Source organism: Colius striatus, chromosome 10, assembly GCF_028858725.1.
Source record: "Colius striatus isolate bColStr4 chromosome 10, bColStr4.1.hap1, whole genome shotgun sequence".
NCBI classification, from domain to species: Eukaryota; Metazoa; Chordata; class Aves; order Coliiformes; family Coliidae; genus Colius; species Colius striatus.
In genome coordinates this window covers 26134642-26156473 of record NC_084768.1, presented here as the reverse complement: position 1 = coordinate 26156473, position 21832 = coordinate 26134642, and the positions used below count along the sequence as shown (strand labels likewise).

The following is a 21832-nucleotide window of genomic DNA, read 5'->3' as shown; positions in this document are numbered from 1 at the left end:
CATGATGCTGCTTCAGCTTTATCCTACTTTTTGATCAAAAAAACCCCTCTGCTTCTTTTAATGAGGAGGAACTTGCCCAGGTACTGTAGGACAGGGACACAAGAAAATGAGGCTAAGATAGGAAATATGTGGCTTGTGAGGCTGTGAGCAGTTTACTAGTTTGGGTTGAGTGAGGAAATTGCAAGCCTAAGGAATATGGGATGTGTAAGCCAGCAGCCAGGAGAGGAAGCACTGCTGAGCTTACTGTCCCCACACTGCTCTGCATTAGGCAAGGCTGTGAATGTGTGTTGTGGATACACTTGTGTGTGGGCAGAGAGAACACAAGTCAGGATTGTTGAGCTGTGGCACCTCTCTGGTTTGGTTTGTCTACTTTTACCCCTTGTCATGCCACAGACATAAATGCCGCCAGCGCACGCTGGGCTGAAAGCCGTTGGTGCTCGGGAGCTGAGCTACAGCAGCATGGCTGTGACGGTGCAGGCAGGAGTGCTGGCTCCTCACAGCTGGGGAGGTGTGCAAGCAGCCCACCCCTGCCCCCAGCACAGCTCCACAGCCAGGCAGGAGCTCTGGGAGCTGCTCCTTGCAGCTGTGTGTGTGCAGCCCACGGGTGAGCTGGGAAGCAGCCGCTCACCGCAGCTCTGCAGGGTCGGGGGACCTTTTGTGCCATTTTCTATGACTAGGGCAAGATGGGGGGACAAGGCGTCTGCACAAGGGAGAACTGGATCGTTCCAAAGGGATTTCTGCAGTAATTTAGGCTGATCCATTCCAAATTCAGTGTCTTTTGCCACTCAGGCAACTCTGTCACTGCTGAGTGCTGCTTCCAGCGCCAGCAGAGGCGAGGGTGGCTGAGAGGGGGGTCACACGGGGTTTCTGAGGGGTGTCTAGAGCAGGGGTCAAGTTTGGAGGCAAACTAATTGCCACTGCTGACTCAGCTGGTACATGGACTTCACGTTAACCTTGTGTTCTCCCTCAGGCCTCAGCAGTGCTATGTTTTAGGTCTGAGCCTTCAGAAGTAGTATAGTGGAGTATTGCTGCCTGTGACTCTTAAAAATACATGTTTAAGCTTTCTGCTGCAAAAAGAGGAAAGGTGTGTATTTCATACAGGCTCTGTGCAGTGCCTTCTCTTGCCTTACGAGGATTTCTTGGTTCTCTAGATGGAGTAATGGTCCAGATCACCGCTGAGAACATGGACTCTTTGAGGCAGGCCTTGAGAGAGATGAAAGACTTCACCATCACCTGTGGCAAAGTAGATGCTGAAGATCCTCAGGAACACGTTCATATTCAGTGGGTAGAAGACGACAAAAACTTCAGTAAGGGGTAAGTAGGGCAGCAGCTCTTTGCCACCGAGTGGTGACTGACTGGAGTTGGTAAAAATCATAATTGATCTTATACGGTGCATGAGTCTTCAGATCAATAGGAACTGCAAGTCTGTGCCTCTATCCTGAGTGATAAGGTGCAATTAAACATAATGAAAATGGAACTGAGATGCCAGGGCTTTGGGGCATCGTTTAGAAAGTTGTCAATGCCATGGATTTTTTGCCATTGCTAATATCCAGTTATTGGAAAGCACTGATCTGGCTCCAGTGCTCGGTGCTGAACCCTGCATATTGTGGCCACTTTGCTCTCGTGGTGCTTAGTTTGCATTTAGTAGTGCTGGAAGTGGATTTGCTGAGCATCAGCAGTGTGTTTGGACTCTTGGTAGTTAAAGCCAAAGGAAAGGTGGATGTGGCAGCCCCAGTGGTTATGGCAGCAAAGTGCTGTTGGGATGGGTACAACCTTTAAGGACTCGGCCTCTAGAAAGGGGATTGCTGAAGTTTCAGGCTCTCTGGGTCAGTCCTGTAACAAACTTCTGGGCTGTGAGAGCAGTGTTCCAGGCAGTGCTGGCCTGCACCCATGTTCCAAAGGAATAGAACCCAGGTGTGTGTGAAAGGCCTCGGTGCTGCCTTAGCATGCTGTGGGATCGGGCTCCGAGGCAAAGCTTTGCTGCAGACCTGCAGGAAGCTCCTTTGCACATTGCCTTAGGCTGGCCAGGACAAGGTGCTGGGTGGTAGCAGTTAAACTGCGGAGCACCAGGGTAGGAAAGGGCCAGCAGTGAGGCAGCAGGAGGGCTCAGGTGTGGCAGGAGCTGCCCTTTGACCCCAAAAGGTTTTCTTTCACAATGGTGTCTGTTCGACTGGTGTCTCTTGCTGAGTCAGAACATACTCTTGTCCCTCCCTTTGACAGTGTTGTAAGCCCTATTGATGGCAAATCCATGGAGTCCATCACGAGTGTGAAGATCTTCCATGGCTCAGAGTACAAGGCAAATGGGAAGGTCATTCGGTGGACAGAGGTGAGTCAGGGCCAGCTGCATCTCACCCCCTCAGCCACTGTGGCTCCCAGCGTCTGCCCTCTCCTTCCCACCTGCTCTCCCTCCCCCCCAAACCCACAGCAGTACATTCTTCACAGCAGCCCTGTGTCACTGCTCCTGCCTGCAAGGAAAGAGGCGTGGAACACACCACCCTGGCAGCAGCCACCTCCCACACAGGGCTCTGGGACACAGGGGGAGACAGAAAAATACTCGCTCGCTGTGTCACCCGAGGTAACAGTTGGCATTTGTGGTACACACTGCCTCTGGGAATGGTGACAAAGCTTTTTGCTTGTGTTTTCAAAGTGGTATTTTCAATCACCTTCTTTATAGTGTTGCAAGTTAAAAGGGAAGTGCTGTGGCCTAAAGCACTTGCAGAAACCTCTTGTGTAGCTGCTGGCCCTCGTGGCTCTGCCAGCACACAACTGCTACTGGTAAAGGATGTCTTCAAGTGTTTCCCTGCCCCTGCCTGCTGGGCCACATCCCTCACCTGCAGCTTGAAGCCCTGGTATCCTCTGTCCCAGCTCGGCTGCCCTCAGTGCCAGCAGTAGCACAGGTCATTGGCTGTGCTGCCTTCTGCTAAAAATGGGATTTTCTGAAAGTAACATGTGTTTAAAAGCAGGTTTTTGTGAGCAGCTGTGTGCAGGGCACAGGGAATTCCCTAAGGAGGGTTTTTACCAGAGCTGAAAGGGTTTTTTGAGAACACAACTATTTAAATCTTCCTTTTGAAGTTGGTTATTCCCCCCTCAGGGTGGTTTGTCCTCAGGGGCTGCAGCTGCTCTTCCCTGAGCAGCCTTTCTCTAAGGCTTCATCTGTACAAGGCTGCAGGGGCAGCTCCGTGACCTCCTTTCCTAGAACAGCCATGTCATGTTTGAACCCTTCCTTCAGGTGTTTTTCCTGGAAAATGATGAGCAACACAGCAGCCTGAGCGACCCAGCTGATCACAGCAGGCTCACAGAGAACGTGGCCAAGGCCTTCTGCCTGGCTCTGTGTCCTCACCTCAAACTGCTGAAGGAAGATGGGATGACCAAGCTGGGGCTGCGGGTGACGCTCGACTCCGACCAGGTGAGCGCTGAACAGCTCTGGCTGCCTGGGGCTGGGCCCTTGGCCCTTCCCCACAAGGGAACAGGACCTTGGAGCTGCTCTCTGGGTCAGTGCCAGGCTGTGGGGAGGGGCTGGGGCTCTGGGCCACCCCTGGAAGGTGGAAGGTGAGTCTCCACCTGAGATGGCGCCGGCTCTGCCCCCGACGTGCCTCCAGCAGCAGCTGCTCTGGCTGTAGGCAGCGAGCAGTGCCCAGCCCTGCCAGCCACAGCCCAGCTCCACCTTGGCCTCTGCAGCACAGGCCAGAGCCAGGAGCCCATTAACTGTGTTCCTGGGGGAGCAGAAAACATTGTTCAGGAGCTTGGCTGTGCTTAAATGATCCCACTGCATCTGAGGCAGAGGAACAGATGGATGGTCTCCTTGTGAGTGCAGGAGCTCCAAGCAGGGAGTGGGGGCCTGGCAGGACCTTCTTCTCAGGAGCACCAGCTCCCAGGACCGCAGCACTTAAGCAGGGAAGTGAGAGGAGAACCCAAACAAGTGGAAAAGCTGCTTTAGTGCCTGCTCCATCCAGCTCATGCTGCAGTCCCTTCCCTCCCTGCCCGCTGCAGCACAGCTCGGGGCCCGTTCTCTGTAAAACCCCCTGTTCCTTTCTTTTAGGTTGGTTACCAAGCTGGGAGTAACGGACAGCCACTGCCCTCTCAGTACATGAATGACCTGGACAGTGCCTTAGTGCCAGTGATTCATGGAGGGGCCTGTCAGCTGAGCGAGGGGCCGGTCATCATGGAGCTCATCTTTTATATTCTGGAAAACATCTCATAAGAGGACTTCATTTTCTGTTCAGACCTGTTCCAGCAGCAGTTGTATCTGAATCATTTGCACTTTAAAACTGGAAAAATTAAGCTTTTGTTAACACTAGTGGGGGGGTGGGGGGTGGGGGGAGGAGGGAGGGACAGTTGTTCCATAATTCTAAATCTTCTATGCATTGTCAACAACCAGAGGATCAGGGCAGCTTCTCTACTCCACCGTGGCTACGCTCTCCTTGCAGCTCCTCCACTTCTGTTACTGTTTAGAAAAATGCTCATGTTTAAAGACTTACAGTCCTGTAACTCTTAAATGCTCCAACTGGGGCAAAGATCACGGGGGCCTAAATAAAAAGTGAAACTCCACTCTTGTAGTGTTTGTAGATGGACACGCAAAGCAAGCACCCAGCCCTCCCCCTGCCCTCCCCCCGGGCCCCGCCTGGGGCAAAAGTAACCCGCACGTTTTTGACCAGGTTAGTGGTTGAAATAGGTTTGGAGTGGCCCTGGGGAGACAGGGAAGGATTGACCCAGCCACACCTCCCTTTGCATACGTGTCCAGAGGGGCAGAAGGGCAGGCAGTGCTCGGGAAGTGCAGTGAGCTGCTGCAGGGGGCTGGGGCTGAGAGACTACTTTACTTTTTTTCCCCCTCTACTTACTCTAAAAGCCCATCACCTCTGTCCTCTCCTGGCTCTTCTATCCTAGGTTTACAAACCCGTGAAGCAGAGGAACGCTTAGGCCTGAAGTTGCAGTTAAGTCTCACTCCTGCTTTCTAAAGCCAATTATCACCGAGGGCAGCTCTCTGTCTCCTCCTGGCTGTACACTGCAGTGTAACACCAGTGTCACGGTACCACAGGACAGCTTGCACTTCATCTTGGCAGCACCACCCCAAAGCTGACCTCGGACTGGAGAGTGGCTGCTTGTGCATGTTCTCCTGAGAAAGGCTTTCTGGTCAGCTCTGGACACCTGTGCTTGGCCCAGGGCTCTTGGTCTCACCTGAGCAGGCTGTAGTGAGGAAAAGCCCATCCCTGTCCAATGCTGGAGCTGGAACTGAGGCTCAGCTGGAGAAGAGGCAGTTGCAGCTTCCACAGGCCCCGTGGGAGCTGCCAGCCCAGGGCAGAGCAGCAGAGAGAAGGGGGCTGCTTTGTTTGGCTGTACAGAAAAGCCCTTTGGAAAGAGAGGGAGTAGTGCAGGGTAAGGATGGGATCTCAGGTCTTCGGGCAGCCAGTTCTGTGGCCACAGTGGGGATGATGAGGCACAGGCACCCCCTGCCCAGCACAGGCGAGTGCAAAGCAACTGAGGCCGTGCTGTTTAAATGAACCTACAGCATGAGATGGGCCAAGGAAAAGGAAACTACAAGTAAAGACAACCCAGTGTATGTACAGAGTGTGTTTGGCAACAGCTACTGCTTTTCTAAAAAAGCACAGTCTGGCCCAGGCCGTGTCACAGATGCCAGACCCGGCCCTGGAGGAGGCAGGGCCCTGCTACGCTCACAACAGGGGCACATCACAGACCTTACCTCTGGCGTTGCAGAGGAGGGCTCAGCTCAGTGCAGCTCACTTCACCTTTCCCAGAGGACAAACCTTCAGCTCTGACACTGGCACGAGCCTCCCTGCCCCCTGGGGCAGCCGAGCAGCACTGAGGGTACTTGCAGGCTCCTGGCCCTCCCCAGGCCGTGGCCGTGGGCACTGGGAGGCAGCTCAGCACCCAGGAGAGTGTTCCATAAACCAGTAACTTTCCTCCTGGGGCTGGCACTCCAGCTTTACCCCAGCACTGGCCTTCCTCTTACTCCAGTTGCATTGTCAGGCTTAAAATAATGCAGCAAAAGAGGTGAAAAATCTTTACCTTCTCTTCCTTTGCCCCAGGAGTCGTTTAGGTTTGGATTCTGTTCGTGCAGAACACTATCAGCCGATGACTGACATGTTTGCTTCGATCATAGCCTTTGAAATGACCTTAATTCATGACCATGTTGTTAAGAGACGAGTGCTTGTTTTAGGAGAACAAAAACTGTACTTTTAAAATTCAGTTAGTTAACACTGCAAAAAACTGCATATTATATTTTTATTTTCAACATGTAGTTTTGTATATTAAATTTATTGAAATTAAAAACCACCAACTGTATTGTCTTCATCTGCTCAGGAGGACAGAGGCAGCGCTGCCACAGCCTCCCTGCACCCCTTTCTGTCTCCAGCCTCGCCCCACTCACCAGCTGGTGGGGAGTGCTCCAGCTCCCCCCCCCACAGGCACATCCTCCCCTCCCACATCAGCCCTTTCTGTTCCCTCACACACATTTAAGAGCAGAAACATATTTGGTACCATTTTTTTTTGTAAACTGCTGACCCAAAGCACTCCTGAAAATCATCATCACTCCTTTTCCTACACAGCAGAGTGGCTGTTTTCCCATCACCTGGAAGGACTGGAAAAGCCTAGTTTAGTAAAAATGCAGAGAACATTTGGGAAGCAGCAGAGTGTAGCAGGCTTTTTTAAATTAAAAACAAACCAAAGAGACAGGAAAAAGGCTGAAGGCACAGTACCAGGGCTGCACTCAGCAAGCCGTGCAGCAAGCAGGGCGGGCAGCTGGCAGCCAGAGCAAAAACACAGCTCCCTCAAGAGCTGCTGCTAAGAAGCCTCTGAAGGGCAACGTCCCACTGGGCTTGGGGTGGTGAGGGCAGGTGCTGAGGAGGGACACGCTGCCCCCAGACTGCTGCCAGAGTCCTTGGGAAACAAAACCCCCCAACTGCAACAAGCCTCGGCAGGAGAGAAGAGCAGCGGCAGCCTGTCTGCCAGGCCGTGTGCGCTGCTCCCACACCTGGAGACACAAATTCTAGCGAAGGTCTTACCTGTGACTTGACTGAAAAGTTTCTGCCCTGCCTGAGGGAAGGGGTCAGGGGCTAAACATCCCCCCAGGCTGCTCTGCAGAGCTCGTGGCACACGGTCCTGCTGCCCTGAGTAGTCCCACGTTAAGGCAATTCAGTCTGTTCTGGGTAGAGCGGGCGGACCCCTGCAGCAGCAGCGAGCTTGCAGAGCTGTCCCTTTGCCTCGCAGGGACCGATAAGCACTATGGCTGTTACCAAAGTAGACATCAGGTTCAGTAGTGCATTCTTGAACATCTTTGGTGCTTGCAGCTAGCAGCATCTTTCTATGTATGTTCATCCCACAGCTTCCAATGTTCCCAAGGATCTGGGAGGGAAAAACAAACACCAAAACCCACCACAATTACTTGAGGCAGTAGTTAACAGTCACAGTTCAAGGTCACGGGATTAGGTGGCAAACGCTGATGTGAATTTTCTGGATGGTCACCTCAAAGTAAAAAAAACACTAAACGGAGCAAAATGATGAAGCTCCAGTGACTGGAGCAAAGGGGTGGCGTGGCTCTGCAGCTGGTGAGCCTTCACTGCCATTTACACACACAGAGCTAATCAGTGGGCTGAGGAAGAGGTCACAGAAGCTTTAGGAGCTTCAGGCAGACAGACTCTGGGACTTATTTTGCAGGAACTTTAAGTAGAGAATCCCTTTAAAAAGCACCACCAGAATTCTGGTCTTTCTCTGCACTTGGATTTTTTTAAGAAAGGAGAATGTGTAGTACCTAAAGGAGCACAAGAAAGGAAGAGAAGCTCCAAAACCAAGCAGTTTCCACAGAGGCTGCAAGAAGAGAAATCATAGCATAGTTCAGGGCTGGAAGAGACCTTAAGTGTCACCTAATTGCAACCCTTTCCACTAGAAGGTGGGAGCCCACCTCGTCCTTCTATTGTACAGCCACTCTGGCAGCACACAGCTCCTCTTCTGTACCTGGGGTGAGCACAGTGGGCACCAGGCATGGTCTGTACTCGACTGTACAGCTTCTCTCTGCCCACAAATCTCAAGTATCCAGAGGAAAGCCAAGCTCCAATGGTTTCCCTTTCAGATGAAGTCAAGCAAACTACCCATGGGACAAATTAATGCCCTTCTCTAGCTCCTAGTAAGGGAAGCACAGTCCTTGCTAACTGGAAGGCTTTTTGCTAGTAATGAGGACGGACACAAATTGCCCTCCCTCCTAGAAAGTTCCTGTCAGTCTTCTTTTCTGAACATTATTCCAGCTACAGGTGATGGTAGAAGCTCTCCCTCTCTTTCGAGTGATTGTGAAGCAGCATCTTTGAGATCCAAACCAATCTGAGAGTCTGTAACCTCATTTCTGAAATGATGTCAGCTCACCACTACAAAATAAAGCTGGATGGTCTCAAAGCCAGAGCGCTGTGTAATCGGGTCAACGCCAATGAAAGACATGACTCGAGCAGAGTTTATCTGTAGCCCTGTCAGGTTCTGGGCAGACCATGGTGAGATGCAGTATTCATACCTCTGACAGAACTAATGCTCAAGGACCAGCCAATTTTCTGTAACTGTTTGAAGATCTTGACCACTGAGGGGCTCCCTGAGTCTCACTTTTACCTCCAGTTTCCCTCCAGTGGGCTTTCTGCCATCAAATATCTGAAAGAATCACAAAAAGCAGAGCAGTTAGTGCACACAGGAACAGTCACGTCAAACTGGAGTGTCTCAGGCAAGCACTGACCTCACTGCACATGACTACGAGCTGGCAGAGGTCCATGCAGGCTCTGCACTCAGGGGTGCCCTGGGCTGATGGCTCAGCAGAGCACAGGACACAGGAACAGGCAGCACAGAGGCCTGAGCACCATTGGGGTGCAGCCCAAGGGAGGATTCTGCTGTTTCAGGTTCCACTTGGTGACTTCCTGCTGAATCTTACAGCAGTTCTCTACCTACTCTGCCAGTCTCCACTTAGCCCTCTGGTCTGTTAGCTACCAGCATCGGTGTTTTTGGGAATCATCTGAATTTCTAGTCCCGATCAAGAAAAGTCATCTTGATACAATTTGCAGAAGACAGTCCCCAAGAAGTTCCCAGTACCAGAATGGTCACAGCTAAGGCAAACTTCAAGAGATGACAAAACAAAGAACAGCCCATTGTTCATTGAACTCACCCAGTACCAAACAGTCACCTGTGCACAGACACCTTGATGCAGTGCAAATATTCATGTCCCCTTTGTGCTCAAATACTACTTACTAGAAGAACACCCCTCACCCAGAAAACATACCTCGATGATCTCTCTAACTTCACATTCTGATTCCAGCTTTTCCAGTTTCAAGTGAGCTGTCCCCACCTGCTTGTCACTTCTGAAGAAGGACCTGTTTCAAATAAACATTCCTTAATTGGACTGGTAAGGTTTTTCAGAGATTAAGGAGAAGCAAATAAGGAGGTCACAGAAACACAGAATCTCTAGGGTTGGAAGGGACCTCAAAAGCTCATCCAGTCCAACCCCCCTGTCAGAGCAGGACCACCTAGAGTAGGTCACACAGGAACTCATCCAGGTGGGTTTATAATGTCTCCAGAGAAGGAGACTCCAAAACCCATCTGGACAGCTTCTTCCAGGGCTCCCTCACCTGAACAGGAAAGAAGTTTTTCTGTATATTTCTTTAGAATCTCTTCTGTTCCAGCTTGTACCCATTGCCCCTTGTCCTATCACTGAACATCACTGAGCACAGCCTGGCCCCATCCTCCTGACACCTGCCCTTTATGTATTTGTAAACATGAATGAGATCACCCCTCAGTCTCCTCCAAACTACAGAGGCCCAGCTCCCTCAGCCTTTCATCAGAAGGGAGATGCTCCACTCCATCATCTTTGTGGCCCTGTGCTGGACTCTCTCCAGCAGCTCCCTGTCCTTCTGGAACTGAGGGGCCCAGAACTGGACACAGTATTCCAGAGGACTGGTCAGGATGTCCTACTAGAACGTGACAAGCCAGTGTGCAAGGGGCAAACCCTTAGTGAACTGGACTACAAGGACAAGATACAGAAGTACTCATTTGTTAGTTATTCTCTTCCAAAGAAATGAAAGATGAGGGTGGTAATGAAGGAAACCAATCAGCTCAGCTGGCATTGGGAATGGCAGCAGCTCTCATCCCTGTGCAGGGAGACAGGACAGTCAGCAGCCTGCTGCAGGGGGCTGTCCTACAGAACCAGCCCAAGAGCCTCCCAAAGCAGCTTTGCTCTGTGTCTCACCACAACAAACATTTCACAGGCACGTGCTGCTTTTGGCAAACTACTTATTAGGAACAAGTCACGTGAGTCATCCCATTTCATTTTGACAAATCCAATTTCAGCAAGGAGGAACATTTCACTTCAGCTGTTGTTTTGATTCACCTTCATACTGGTAGTTTTAACAGTCAAGATCCATCATTTTAGAAGTCCCAGTCTGCTGAAACTGAACAGTCACTTCTGTTTAACAGTTCTAGGAGCGAGACATCCATCTTTACCTTGCCAGAGACAGGTGCTGCAATCCCTCCCCGAACTCACTTCCCTAAAATGCAGCAGCTAAGACTGAAACACACAGATTCCACGAAGTGTTCACCTCAAAGTGCTGGATTTCTTTGCCTGCATTCAAGCTTTTGCCTGAATCAGTCTCCAGTAGGTTTGATAAGCAACTAGAATCTTCAGAGCCTGGAGGCTGGAAAGCCAGCCAGCCATGCCTGTCATGTTCTAGACAGGAAACCTGCCACGAATTTGGAAGCTTCCTTTTTTATACTGTTCTACTTAGGGAAAAAAAAAACCCCACCAAGCAAGCAAACCAACAATCAACCAATCCACCCATCCCAAAACATCCACCCTTCTTCCTATTATCATGAGGAATACTAACATACCAAGTGAGGCTTCACCTTTGCAATGAAAACTGACTGTTATTATACAGAGCCTCATGATCACATCTCCTGTGGTGACAGTACCCAGCACATTAACACAGACCTGACACTGCCACCACCTGCAATTGCCCAGGGAGCATCTGTCAGCCCACTGTGTAAAACCTCTGACTTGCAGGAGTGAGGCTGTTTCCTCACACCCTCTGCCACAGTGACTGCTTCATTCCCTTATTCTCCAAACAGCTCCCGCTAACTGCAGCATAAGGAACCTGCCTCCAGCTCCAGCTTCCCTGTCTGGCTCATGTGGGGAGGACTTGAAAGACTCCAGCTGAGTTTCCAGCTTGCTGCTTAACTTGTCAGTTTGCTTGTCAGTTTGTCCATCTCAACAAAAAGTTGAAGTAAAAGCTGTAATAAAGACAAAGAATGTTGAAGGACCCCAAGGCTGACAGCACTGCCTGCAGACACGGTGCCCATGGGCTTTGTGGACAGAAAGCTTCCCCAGGATGAGACTGAGCCTCCATCAGTGAGACCCCAGCAGACACACAGAATCACTTGGAAAAGTTCAGAATTCATTGACAGGCCAGAATACTTCCTTTACTTCCCCAGCACCTTAAAGCGAGCATTACATAATTGTACTGCAGTATGTGGGATACTTTGTTCATGAAGTTAAGAAGAGAATCAGCAACTCTTCCATCTGACTCTTTTTAAAAGCATTTTTCCATGTTATGATTCAAGAAACAATGAAGACTGGTTCATCCCTGATCAGTTCCAGGGGGTTTGCAGTGAAGAATGGGAGCTTGCTCTAGGCTATGGCTGCAGAAACAGCTCTGGGGAAATCTCCTTTTATCTTCAGAAGCTTTTAGGAGAGGTTTAAGGAGAGACTTTCCCTTTGGAAAAATACATTGCTGGGTTTTTACTTGAAAGTGTTTTTTAAACTGATGTTTAATATATATGACCTGAAACAAGTCTCCTTTGTTCACCGAGAGAAAATAATTCTTGGAAGATGATCAAAGAGCTATCAGAGACCCCAAAAACACAACATCTACAAGTGTTATTGAAAGCATTATTCATTTATAGCCTTGAAGAGAGACAGGGAGCTGACAGTCTTTAGAAAAGAGCCCAGACCACTTAATCCTCTCCTTTCTCCTGGGGAGGTTGCTGGGGGAAGGTGACCAGTGCACATTTCTGCTGTTTCTCCTTCCCTCTTGCTATTTTCCCAGGGAAAGTGTTACCCCTTCACCCCAACCTAGAAACAATCTAACAACTCGTTAGATTCCTGTTCTAAGAACAACAACAAAATCATCTCTGACTCAGAAAAGAGACAACACACAGATTAATCTTTTTGTTTTGCTGATCTTTGAAAAAGCTTCAAAGGACAATCTGGAGCTGGCCTACAAGTCATCAGTCACTGGAGACTGTTTCCCAATGGATGAACTTAAGCCTGAGCTCAGACCTTAGATCAAGCACAGCTCCAGCTGGTAAAACAACAGGATATGCCCCATATGTGCAGTGGTATGCAAAGGAGAGGGGAAATGTTCTAAACAAATGTAAAAACTGCACAGTTCTATGCAAAAGAGGCAGGATCTGTAATGATGAAATCTGGAACAGAGCAGTGGAGCAGCTGAGACTGACAAAGAAAGAAAAATCAGCTTTTGCTTTCAACAGAGACACAAGTAGAGGATCAGGAGTAAAACCAATGGGACTTCAGCTCACAAATTAAAACCTCTACAACTTGAAAACCATCTTGGAGAACCTATGGATCATTTCTGCACATCCCAGAAACAGAAACAAAGAACAGCAGAGACAGCCACCGAGACAAAACCAGGCTATTCACCATCCCAAATCAGGGGTCAGTGAATATAGGCCATTCTGGTTGGAAGGATCCAGCAACGAGCCTGGACATAGGATGATCTCCCTGAACGTTACCGACTGGTAACATCCATCTCATCATCTTCACCGCTGGGTGGAGGGGAGTCTGTCTCTCTCAGGACAATCTAACAGTTTTCTGGCAGTGTTTGGTCAATATTTTAAGATCCTCAGAAGGAAGGTAAGTACAACACCAGAACACCAGTTCTGCCATCATCTGCTTTACTGCTGTTCATGTTTTGCTGCCACTTGTACTTCATCGTTCTACAGTTATCCCACATCACACTTGAATCTTCCAGTCCTAATGACTAAAACCAAATTGGGTAAGAATCAAAACAATTGGAAGCTGAATCATGACCTTCTCAGTCTCACCAACTCCCATAGGGGAAGATGCAGAGCTCAGGCACTTCGAAAAGGCTTCTCAGACATGAGAACCAGACAGCTCTTTATTGCTAGCTTACAGGTTGTGCTCCATCAGTTTCACAGCTACCATGCTCTTCTCAGCTGCTCCTAGAGAAGCAAGGAGGAGGAGCAAAGCTGGACTTACCCTTTGTGAAACACTTCAAATTTAATGCCTTTGGACCGAACTGCCCGCCGGAAGCCTCTGTGGTTTCTGTTGATGTTCAACTTGAACAACTGGTTATATTCTACAGGCAACAATCAGGAAAAAAGAAAGCAAGCTGTGAAAGTCAAACTATGTGTAGTGCTCTATTACATGCACCTTGTCAGACTTCTGTTTATTATCTCAGTCTGGCCCATTCCTGACAAGACACTTGATGACTGTACTGAGCATGATTCAGCCAGAAGCAAGGGCCTGTCCCTGGGCACCACTCCATCTCGGTCCTTCCCGCTTTACAAGGACAGAAACCAAGCTGCAGACAAACCAAGTCACCACAAGAACGTGACTGCAAGTTACTGGAGAGACAAAAGTGGAGAACCTAATTCTTTTTGCTAAGAAAAAGGTACAAAACTAAGGAAAAAAAGCCCAGGAAGGTTGGAATGACCGAGAAGGAGTGTTCTGACAATGCAACGAATGCCCCTTTAACACCAGTTTCATTAATGAGTGTCACGAGAACTATGTCACAGGATACTTTTCTATTAGAAAGTCTCACAACATTGTACATCTCATGTGCAAAGGTTTAGGTTTGTCTGCTGTGCTACCCAGGGACACCCACCTCTGCTTGGCAGCCTGGGAACCCAAAACATGAAAGCTGAGTGGCTGCTCAGCAAGTGCAGGTCGGGTTATTCCAAGATTTGGAACACAGCTCTCAGTATCAGAGCTTCAGGACTTCTAACAGGAAATACATATACATTCAAAACAGAGATATATATCTATATATATATATAAGTGTGTATCACTCTTGAGATGAATTCACAACTAGTCATCTGGGTGGTGAATTCAAAATTGATTTGATACTAGATGGCTGCTTACTGCAAGAACTGAAATATATACATATATATATATAGCAATAAGCCAAACTGCAAAATGACTAATTCTAAAATGCCTGGTGAGTCTAATACCAATATTCAATGGCTAGGTAAAAGGGGTATTTTTCCAAAGGTACAAAGAAAGTAGTTTAGTTGGTTTCAAGACACATTGTCTTGAAAAATAATTGAATCCATTTCTGCCCTGATGCTTTGTCAGGTTTAGAAGTGTCACGTGACTGGCAAGGGTCATGGCAGGATTGGCAGTGTCACAGGACACAATGACCTGATGCACAGAGATATTAAAATTAGTATTTTAACTTTATTAAATAAAGAAAAGTCTATTTTTCTGGTCCATCTCCCAGCAGAGCTGACAGCAACAGCTGGAGGATGACTGGTGACTCAATCATTTCACTAATTCAGAACACGGTAATTGCCACCACTACTGGGATGAGGGTGAGGATGTTGCCATCACAACTAGACTTTGGTCTCCAACAAGCTCTTCCAAAAGAAAGCAGAGAAAAGGTGGTGGGAGGCCCTCTGTTCACAGTATGAAACTAGCCTGTGCTCTCTAGTGACTCCTAAGATGCAAAGGTTTTCCCTCTGTCCCAGCAAAAGTACTAACCTGGAGAATTGTTATTGTTAATTACAGATGTTTTACTCTTTTGAGGTTGCTCCTATGAAGAGAGACACACACATTACATAAAGCCATCACATATTGTTTCAAAACACAGAGTAGTAACCATTTTTATGACCAGCTTTTTTTTCATACCCATACAAGACACGTGAGGTTTTAGGGGTTATCTGAAGGTTAAGAAGAGTCACGGTACATTCAAGACTGAAATACTTGGATTTCCTTGTGGTAACAAGTACAATACCAGATAAATAATAAACCAAAACATTCCATTAAATGTAAGAGCCATAGATAAGCTACATGGTCACACTCAATTCAATCCAATCATCATAAAGTTACTGCTAAGCTGCACAACAAGCCGTGTGCGTTCCAGGGCACAGCGATTCTGTTCCTCCCGCATTAGTTGGAATAAGCAGCTGCACAAGGAATTCAGCACAAATCATTCAGGGAATTGCCCTGCTATTATTTTGCCTGACAATCAATCTGCCACCAAAATGAATTAACTTTTAACCTAAAGTGGAGTACAAAGTGAATCTCTGGGGACTGAACAAGGACAAGGTGCCCTAATTATTTCAGCTACTTTGTAAAACTGATTTCAGCTCTGAAGGAGAAAGGTGGCACATCTCATTGCTAGCTAAGCAGCAGAGGGCTGGCTTCTTAAAAACAAACTGAAATAGACCCAAAGCAACTATGCTGATTCTTACTTATTCCCAGGAAATTATTCCTACAGGTCAGTTCTGTTTCCAGATGCTACAACAGGGGGGGACTCCTCACACAACTCAAACCTAAACACAAACCCAACCTGACCATCACCAATTTCCCATAGGTAATGGATTTATTTTAGTGGAATTGCTGCAAAATTCATTAGGAGGTAAAAATCTAGGCTCTGCACTCTCATGGGGCTAAATATTAGTCCTGAGAGAGCAAAGATTGGTTTTGCCCTACAGAGAAAGCAGGTGAGGCACTAGACAGCCCTCTTTAGAAGCCCTTCCAGATCATGTGTTTCAGTGTTTTTCAGACCAGAGACTGCTTTTAAAGGTGAGTGGAACAGGATGACATGGGAAGTTTCAAGGAAAAAAGCAATATATATATGTGTGTGTACATATTACACATGTTTACACATATATATGCACGTACAAATAGATACATGCACATACATGTCAGTATTAAGTAGTAAGGTCAAGAAACATGTGTATGGCCTCAGCCCTCTCTCCTCATATGCATGGATATATTTCCTAGTTAAACCACAAAGATCAACCTTTTCAATCAATGTCTAGAACCATAAGAAATAGTCAAAAGCAATGCCTTTAGCAGCTTGTTTTCTTCAAGGCATGGGATTTAGAGGGAGATGGCATCCAAGGTGGCACCTCTTCCCTTGAGACAACTTTCTGTGGCCTTGTGTTTAGTGGAAGTTACCCCTGAAAGAAAAGAACAGCTACAAATTTTGCCCACACTGGAAACAGTCTGATTAGTGTCTCAGAGGGGAAAAGGTGGGCACGGCTCAGCACTGTGAATGCTGTTCAGCTGGTGGTCAGCCAGCCAGAGAACATGCAAGCCTGAAGCGGACACCACACCACTAAGGGTAAGGTGTGGAGGGCATCCAGAGGAAGGTGCAGAGCTCAGGTCTGCAGGGAACAGATTCAGCTGTTCTGTCTCAGAAAAAATAAGTTTTCTGTTTTAAAAATAAGTTCAGGCAGTATGGCTAGAAGTGTCTTTCCTTTCTATAGGAAAATCTACACCTCCTCCTTGAAGCCCTCATGAGCCAATAGAGTGGCAAGGGTGAGGACCAGAAGAGCCCACACACACACTCACCGCACTCGGGTACTGAAATTCAAACTTCACAAAGGCATCCAAATCTCGTGGTGACACACCTGAGGGAGACAACCACCAGCCAGTCCCATCAGCCAACACAGATACCTTCATTCTGCCTGTAACCTTGAGCAGGATTTTCAAAAGCACCCAACGGATTTCCTCTGGGACTCACGTTCTGTCCTCTGACAGCTGAAAAACCCACCCTTTAAACCAAAGCCCACAGAAAGGCAGCATCCCAAGGAAAGCAGCTACTGCTCTTAATGCTGCTGTTAGTCCTGAGACAGTTTAGCACAGCTGGTTCACAAACTCCCAGAAACAAGGGACTAAAAGTAGTGACCTGGGCAGGAGCAGCTCCTCTCTCTGAGGGGTCAGAACACACTGAGGTGGTGCAGAGCTAGGGCAGGCACCTGACCAACCCAGGACAATTTATTTTCTCTGTGCAGAGGGAACCCAGATTCTCTTTATTCTTTGGTTGGTATTTTCAAATACAGTTTATAGGATTTTGGGGCACTTGAGCATGAAGCCTGGTTATTTTGTTTTAATGGGTGCTGGCTACAAAGGCCTTGACTCTTGAAGTGGTCTTCAAGATAGACAAATCTTATTCCCCACTACTTTCCTTTCCTACTTGGAGGTAAAAGCCCACATGCCCATTCAAGTACATACCTGGTGGAGCTGGAAGGTTTATCCCCCTGACAATAAGAAGGTGCATTTCTGTGCTGTTGAGCTCAGAAAATATCCTGTGAAAAAACAAAGACAAAATCACATATTCATTCCAGCAGCCCACCACCACCTGACCCACTGCCAGAGCACTCAGACCTTTTTCAAGAGTGCACTCCTACATAGATCACCTTCATCAATTACAAAAGAACATGAACCAAGGCAAAAACATCTCTGAGGTATAGTGACAAAAGCCATGAGTACAGCACAAAGGCAACAGGGCGGAGGGAGAAACACGGAGGAAGGGAGAGTGGCTGAAGTAGCAGGATATAAGAGAGAGCTGGAGGTACTTTGAAAACAAAAGAACCCAAAAGAGAAGTTAGAGGACAATGTCTTTGTATTCAAGTTCTTGAGAGCATCCTTTCAGGCATGCTGAGCCTAACCCCAGGTGCCCACAGTCCCCTAAACCCCATCTCAGTCTGCCTGAGAAATCCCTTTGTTTTCCCACACCTTATCATTTTAAAGGTTCTTTCCTCGAAGTGATGGCTTGGAGGCTCCATTCCTTGTGCTCGTGCAAGCTGCAAGATGTCCATGTCCTTTTTACAACCTTGGGCCAGTTTCTCAAACCTGTAGAAAAGGCAAACAAACAACTGAAAAGCTCCACACGCCCTGAAATGTCAAACAGAGCACTCTGCCAGATACAGGCCCCAGGGTAAGCCTCAAACCAGAGGTCTGAGAGCAACGTGGAGATGAGGTCTCACAGTTACTGACACTTTCATACCATGAGAAGCTTACCAAGCTGAACTCTCATCAACCTTTAGGGGGGTTGGACATCTCAAGCCTGAAATGACCACAGTGTGGGATGAGGAACAGCAGCCTTACCGAGTCGTTTCTGCGACATTCCCCAGATGCATAAATTGCTTGGAGTACTGCAAACACCTCTGTCAACAGAAACAAAACCAAACCACAGACAGATGCACTCAGCGATCCCTGCACACAGATTCATAACTGGCACAGAGTTTTGGGGCTGATGACAATCTCATTTAAGAAAAGCCAAGAGTCATCATAAAAAAAAATATCAACCCAGCCAGTCCTTTAAGCCCAAAGCTGAACACAGCATTAGTTTGAGTTGTTCTGCTCTACAACTTTTTCATTACTTCATTTCTAGACATGAGGTTCACCCAAGGGCTGGTCCTGATCATCCAGGTACTATTTTCAAAGGTGAGTGCTCATATTTAACAGTGATACTTTGATAGTTCCAAGACTCCAAGCACACCCTTTGACTTCAACCAGTGGAAAATGCAATTCTGTGTGTCCACCCCCACAAGGCCCCACAGAACCACCAATGGGATTACAATATGAATAAAACCCAGAGAGATGTAAAAAAGAATGCAACAAAACTCAAAACATTTCTAAAAACAGATCAACTGATCACCTCATGTTGGTCCTTCAGCAACTTTATGAGCTGTGCATATACTTCATCTGCTTTCTGAGACAGTCTGACATCTTCATGATGTATGAAGATAAAATCACCTTCATCATCTGTAGGGGGTGATGGCAGCTGCAATACAAGAACACATTTCAGAGCCCTTACAGGAAAAAATGAGGTAGCCAAACTGCAGTCAGAATGTATGGAAAGGTCAGTGAAGGGCAATGCTATGTTTTTCTTCTCAAGGCAATTCCAACCCAACCACAACTTAAACCACTGCCTGACAACTGCTTAAGTCACAAAACCCTGCAAATTGTCTTACAGGCCTAGTTCCCTGATTATTCAGGTGAGGAGAGCTATGCAGTGCAGTTTGTTTTTCCCATCTACCAAGAGAAAACAGGGTATCACTGCACCACATGCATCTGATCCTCATCCCAGAATGGAGTTAGGACACAGCTAAGAGATGTACTCGCAACCTAAGCCCAGGGAACACTTCCAAGTGCTTAGTTAAGGTGTGTCATTGTAAACTGAAGAGCAAATGGGCCATTTTCTCAAAATCTGGCACTTTTGAGGAGCAAAATGAAACAAAAACTAAACCAAAAATGCAGGGGTATTTCAGGGCTCAGTGTCCACATTTGTCACTTGGGAAGAGGTTCCGAAGAAACACAAGGAAAAACTTCTTCCTTGTTCAATTGAGGGAGCCCTGGAAGGGGCTGCCCAGATGGGCTGTGGAGTCTCCTTCTCTGGAGACATCCCAAACCCACCTGGATGAGTTCCTGTGTGACCTACTCTAGGTGGTCCTGCTCTGGCAGGGGGGTTGGACTGGATGAGCTTTTGAGGTCCCTTCCAGCCCTTGAGATTCTGTGAGATCATTCACTGTTCAAAGTAAGCACTTGCATGCCACAGAGTATGAAACAAAGCAGAATACTAACAGTCCTACTAACCTTGGAAATATCAACAGGTTTGCCACATTTTGCTTGGTCAATCTTTGGGTCAAAGCTCTTTGCTGTTTTGAGATACATCTTAGCCTGCTCAAGGTTATATTCCTTCTTTGCTTTGACGGCTGCCTTCATGTATTGCTTCTTTCTGTTCTCCAGAAATTCCAGCTGTTCCCTAGCTGAAAAACAGTTGCATAAAAACCCTCACTCATTGGACACTGCCAAGCCCCTGGAACAGGTGTAGTATGTTCAGTTTACAGCCAGAAAAAGGTCAGTAAAAATACAGATATCAAATAAGGAGATTTTCTTACTGCACCAAGAAACAACTGTTTCTTGGCCGGTTTCAATCTCAAGTATCAGAGAAGGAAGTTTATTTCTTCTCCTCATGGCATCCTTATCAAAAAACACCACACTTTCCAAGTGTCCCATTGGAGATTACAGCCAACATTTGCAGGCAGGAGGCAGACTCCAGTACAGCTGATTGGTCCAAAGCAGAAGCTGAATTCAAACTTTCAGCTTCACATGTTAACTTCAATAAACAGTGAATATTATGAGCATCTTCTATACTCATTGCCTCCTTCTGCCAAAAAACCCCTCAGAAACAGCAATGTGCAGGCACAGACATATCCCTTCTGATTATTTGTAACTCTCTGACATTGTTGTTTCTCATCAGTTCTTGGGTCTCCTCTTCCTAAAACAGTAAGGACAGCCACAGTAAGGCAGAAGAGATTGTTTTACCCTGAAGCATGTCAGTGCATCCTGCCTCTTCCTACACCTCACTTTGGAAATGGAACAGCATGAGCTGATTACAGACCTTTCCAAAGACACTCACATTCTATTCACCACTGCACTCCACTCCTGATTACACAAGCTAAACAGCACTTGCAAGAGGTGCCTGCCTCAGCAAATAAATGTACCAGTGACTCTCACACTACATTCACCGCTGTCAGCTGATGATCAGCTTATTCCCCTCCTTGCAGAAGCGCCTGCTGCTGTGAGCAATTTCCCCAATCAGCCCAAACCAAACTAATTAGATAAGGTAGCCAGTCCAGATTCCACTGAGATAAAACCCTCATTGTGTTCTGGGAGGCTGAGACACACAGCATGGGTATTTTCATAAGAAAATCTGCAGAGAGGGGAAGAAGCAAAGCCATTAACCCAACTGATCTTGGCTCTTTGACTTTCCTGCTACAGGTCTTAAGTTTAACTGCTCCACTCCACACCCAGACCTCCCCACGCCTTTCACCTTCTGACAAGAAGATATCTTTTATAGTTGATATATCAGCTACAGGCAGCTGTAAGCTGTGCTTGGTAATGGTAATTCTGAGGGGAAGGAGGTAACATTTAAATCACAGAATGCACTTTGGCTAGTGAAACACAGCTTTACAACAAGGAAGTATTGACCTTTTTTGTCAAAATCATGTCAGTATGAGTCTGTCCAGGTTCTTGTTACACCCATTGGTCTTATTCTAAGATAATACTTCAAATGTCCAGGAGACATGACCAGAACACTACAGACCAGGTATCACCAATTCCTTCACAGTGTAACTCGAGGGAAATTACTTCAAGAGATCAATATATCAGCTAAAATGGTAAAGAACCAAAACCTCTGAAGAATCATAGGTTTTGAGCTGATCACAGTGGCACTGTGAAATGGCTTTGCACTCTGCAGAAGAACTTGCATCAGTTAACTAGGCACTTTTGCTGTGTCCTGAGGGAACTACCCAGGGCAGGAGGAGGGTGGGATTACAGTCAATGCATGACAAAACTCAGCAGGGGCCTGAACACTGCTGGTGTGTGCTCACATCACACCATAAGGTTGTGTCTGCCTCTTAATATCTGTACAATTAATCTTGTACAGACAAATCTTTAATGGCCTTAGCAACATAAGGACTAGAGATTGATGAACTACTTTTGAGATCCTTGGATGAAGCACCAGGCAGAATGCACTGGTTGATATAGGAAGCTGCATTAGATCAATGCATAATTCACACTGGCAAACTGTCTGTTTCAGTGAGAGTATGGGGAGGGTTCAACTGGGAGCAGAGTTAAACATTATGAATCAATACACTTGTTACATCAAAATGAATTAAAAACCCAATCACCCTTAGAATTACACAGGCTGCCTCTGTAAAATAAAGCTGCATGGCTGCTCTGCATCTGCCCTCCAGCAGACATATATTGAGGTTCCTGTCAGAGAACATCTATGCCACA

At 47.3% G+C, this 21832-nt stretch overlaps 2 protein-coding genes across 5 annotated transcripts in view; one reads left to right on the top strand and one right to left on the bottom strand.

The window, feature by feature from the left end:
• ZFYVE9 (zinc finger FYVE-type containing 9) overlaps positions 1–4304 on the top strand; it is a 60012-nt gene extending 55708 nt beyond the window's left edge. For all 3 annotated transcript variants that reach the window (XM_062003436.1, XM_062003437.1, XM_062003435.1), the window contains 4 exons: positions 1152–1314; positions 2221–2326; positions 3230–3406; positions 4040–4304. In XM_062003436.1, coding sequence (XP_061859420.1) covers positions 1152–1314; positions 2221–2326; positions 3230–3406; positions 4040–4201 — 608 coding nt within the window. In that variant the 3' untranslated portion in view covers positions 4202–4304. The remainder of the gene's footprint in view (positions 1–1151; positions 1315–2220; positions 2327–3229; positions 3407–4039) is intronic.
• Positions 4305–6226: 1922 nt separating this feature from the next.
• Positions 6227–21832, bottom strand: part of CC2D1B (coiled-coil and C2 domain containing 1B) — a 32540-nt gene continuing 16934 nt past the window's right edge. For both annotated transcript variants that reach the window (XM_062003439.1, XM_062003438.1), the window contains exons 15-25: positions 19625–19797; positions 18687–18812; positions 18134–18192; positions 17762–17878; positions 17258–17331; positions 16595–16653; positions 14774–14825; positions 13271–13370; positions 9263–9353; positions 8513–8643; positions 6227–7359 (exon numbers count right to left, since the gene is read on the bottom strand). In XM_062003439.1, coding sequence (XP_061859423.1) covers positions 8524–8643; positions 9263–9353; positions 13271–13370; positions 14774–14825; positions 16595–16653; positions 17258–17331; positions 17762–17878; positions 18134–18192; positions 18687–18812; positions 19625–19797 — 971 coding nt within the window. In that variant the 3' untranslated portion in view covers positions 6227–7359; positions 8513–8523. The remainder of the gene's footprint in view (positions 7360–8512; positions 8644–9262; positions 9354–13270; positions 13371–14773; positions 14826–16594; positions 16654–17257; positions 17332–17761; positions 17879–18133; positions 18193–18686; positions 18813–19624; positions 19798–21832) is intronic.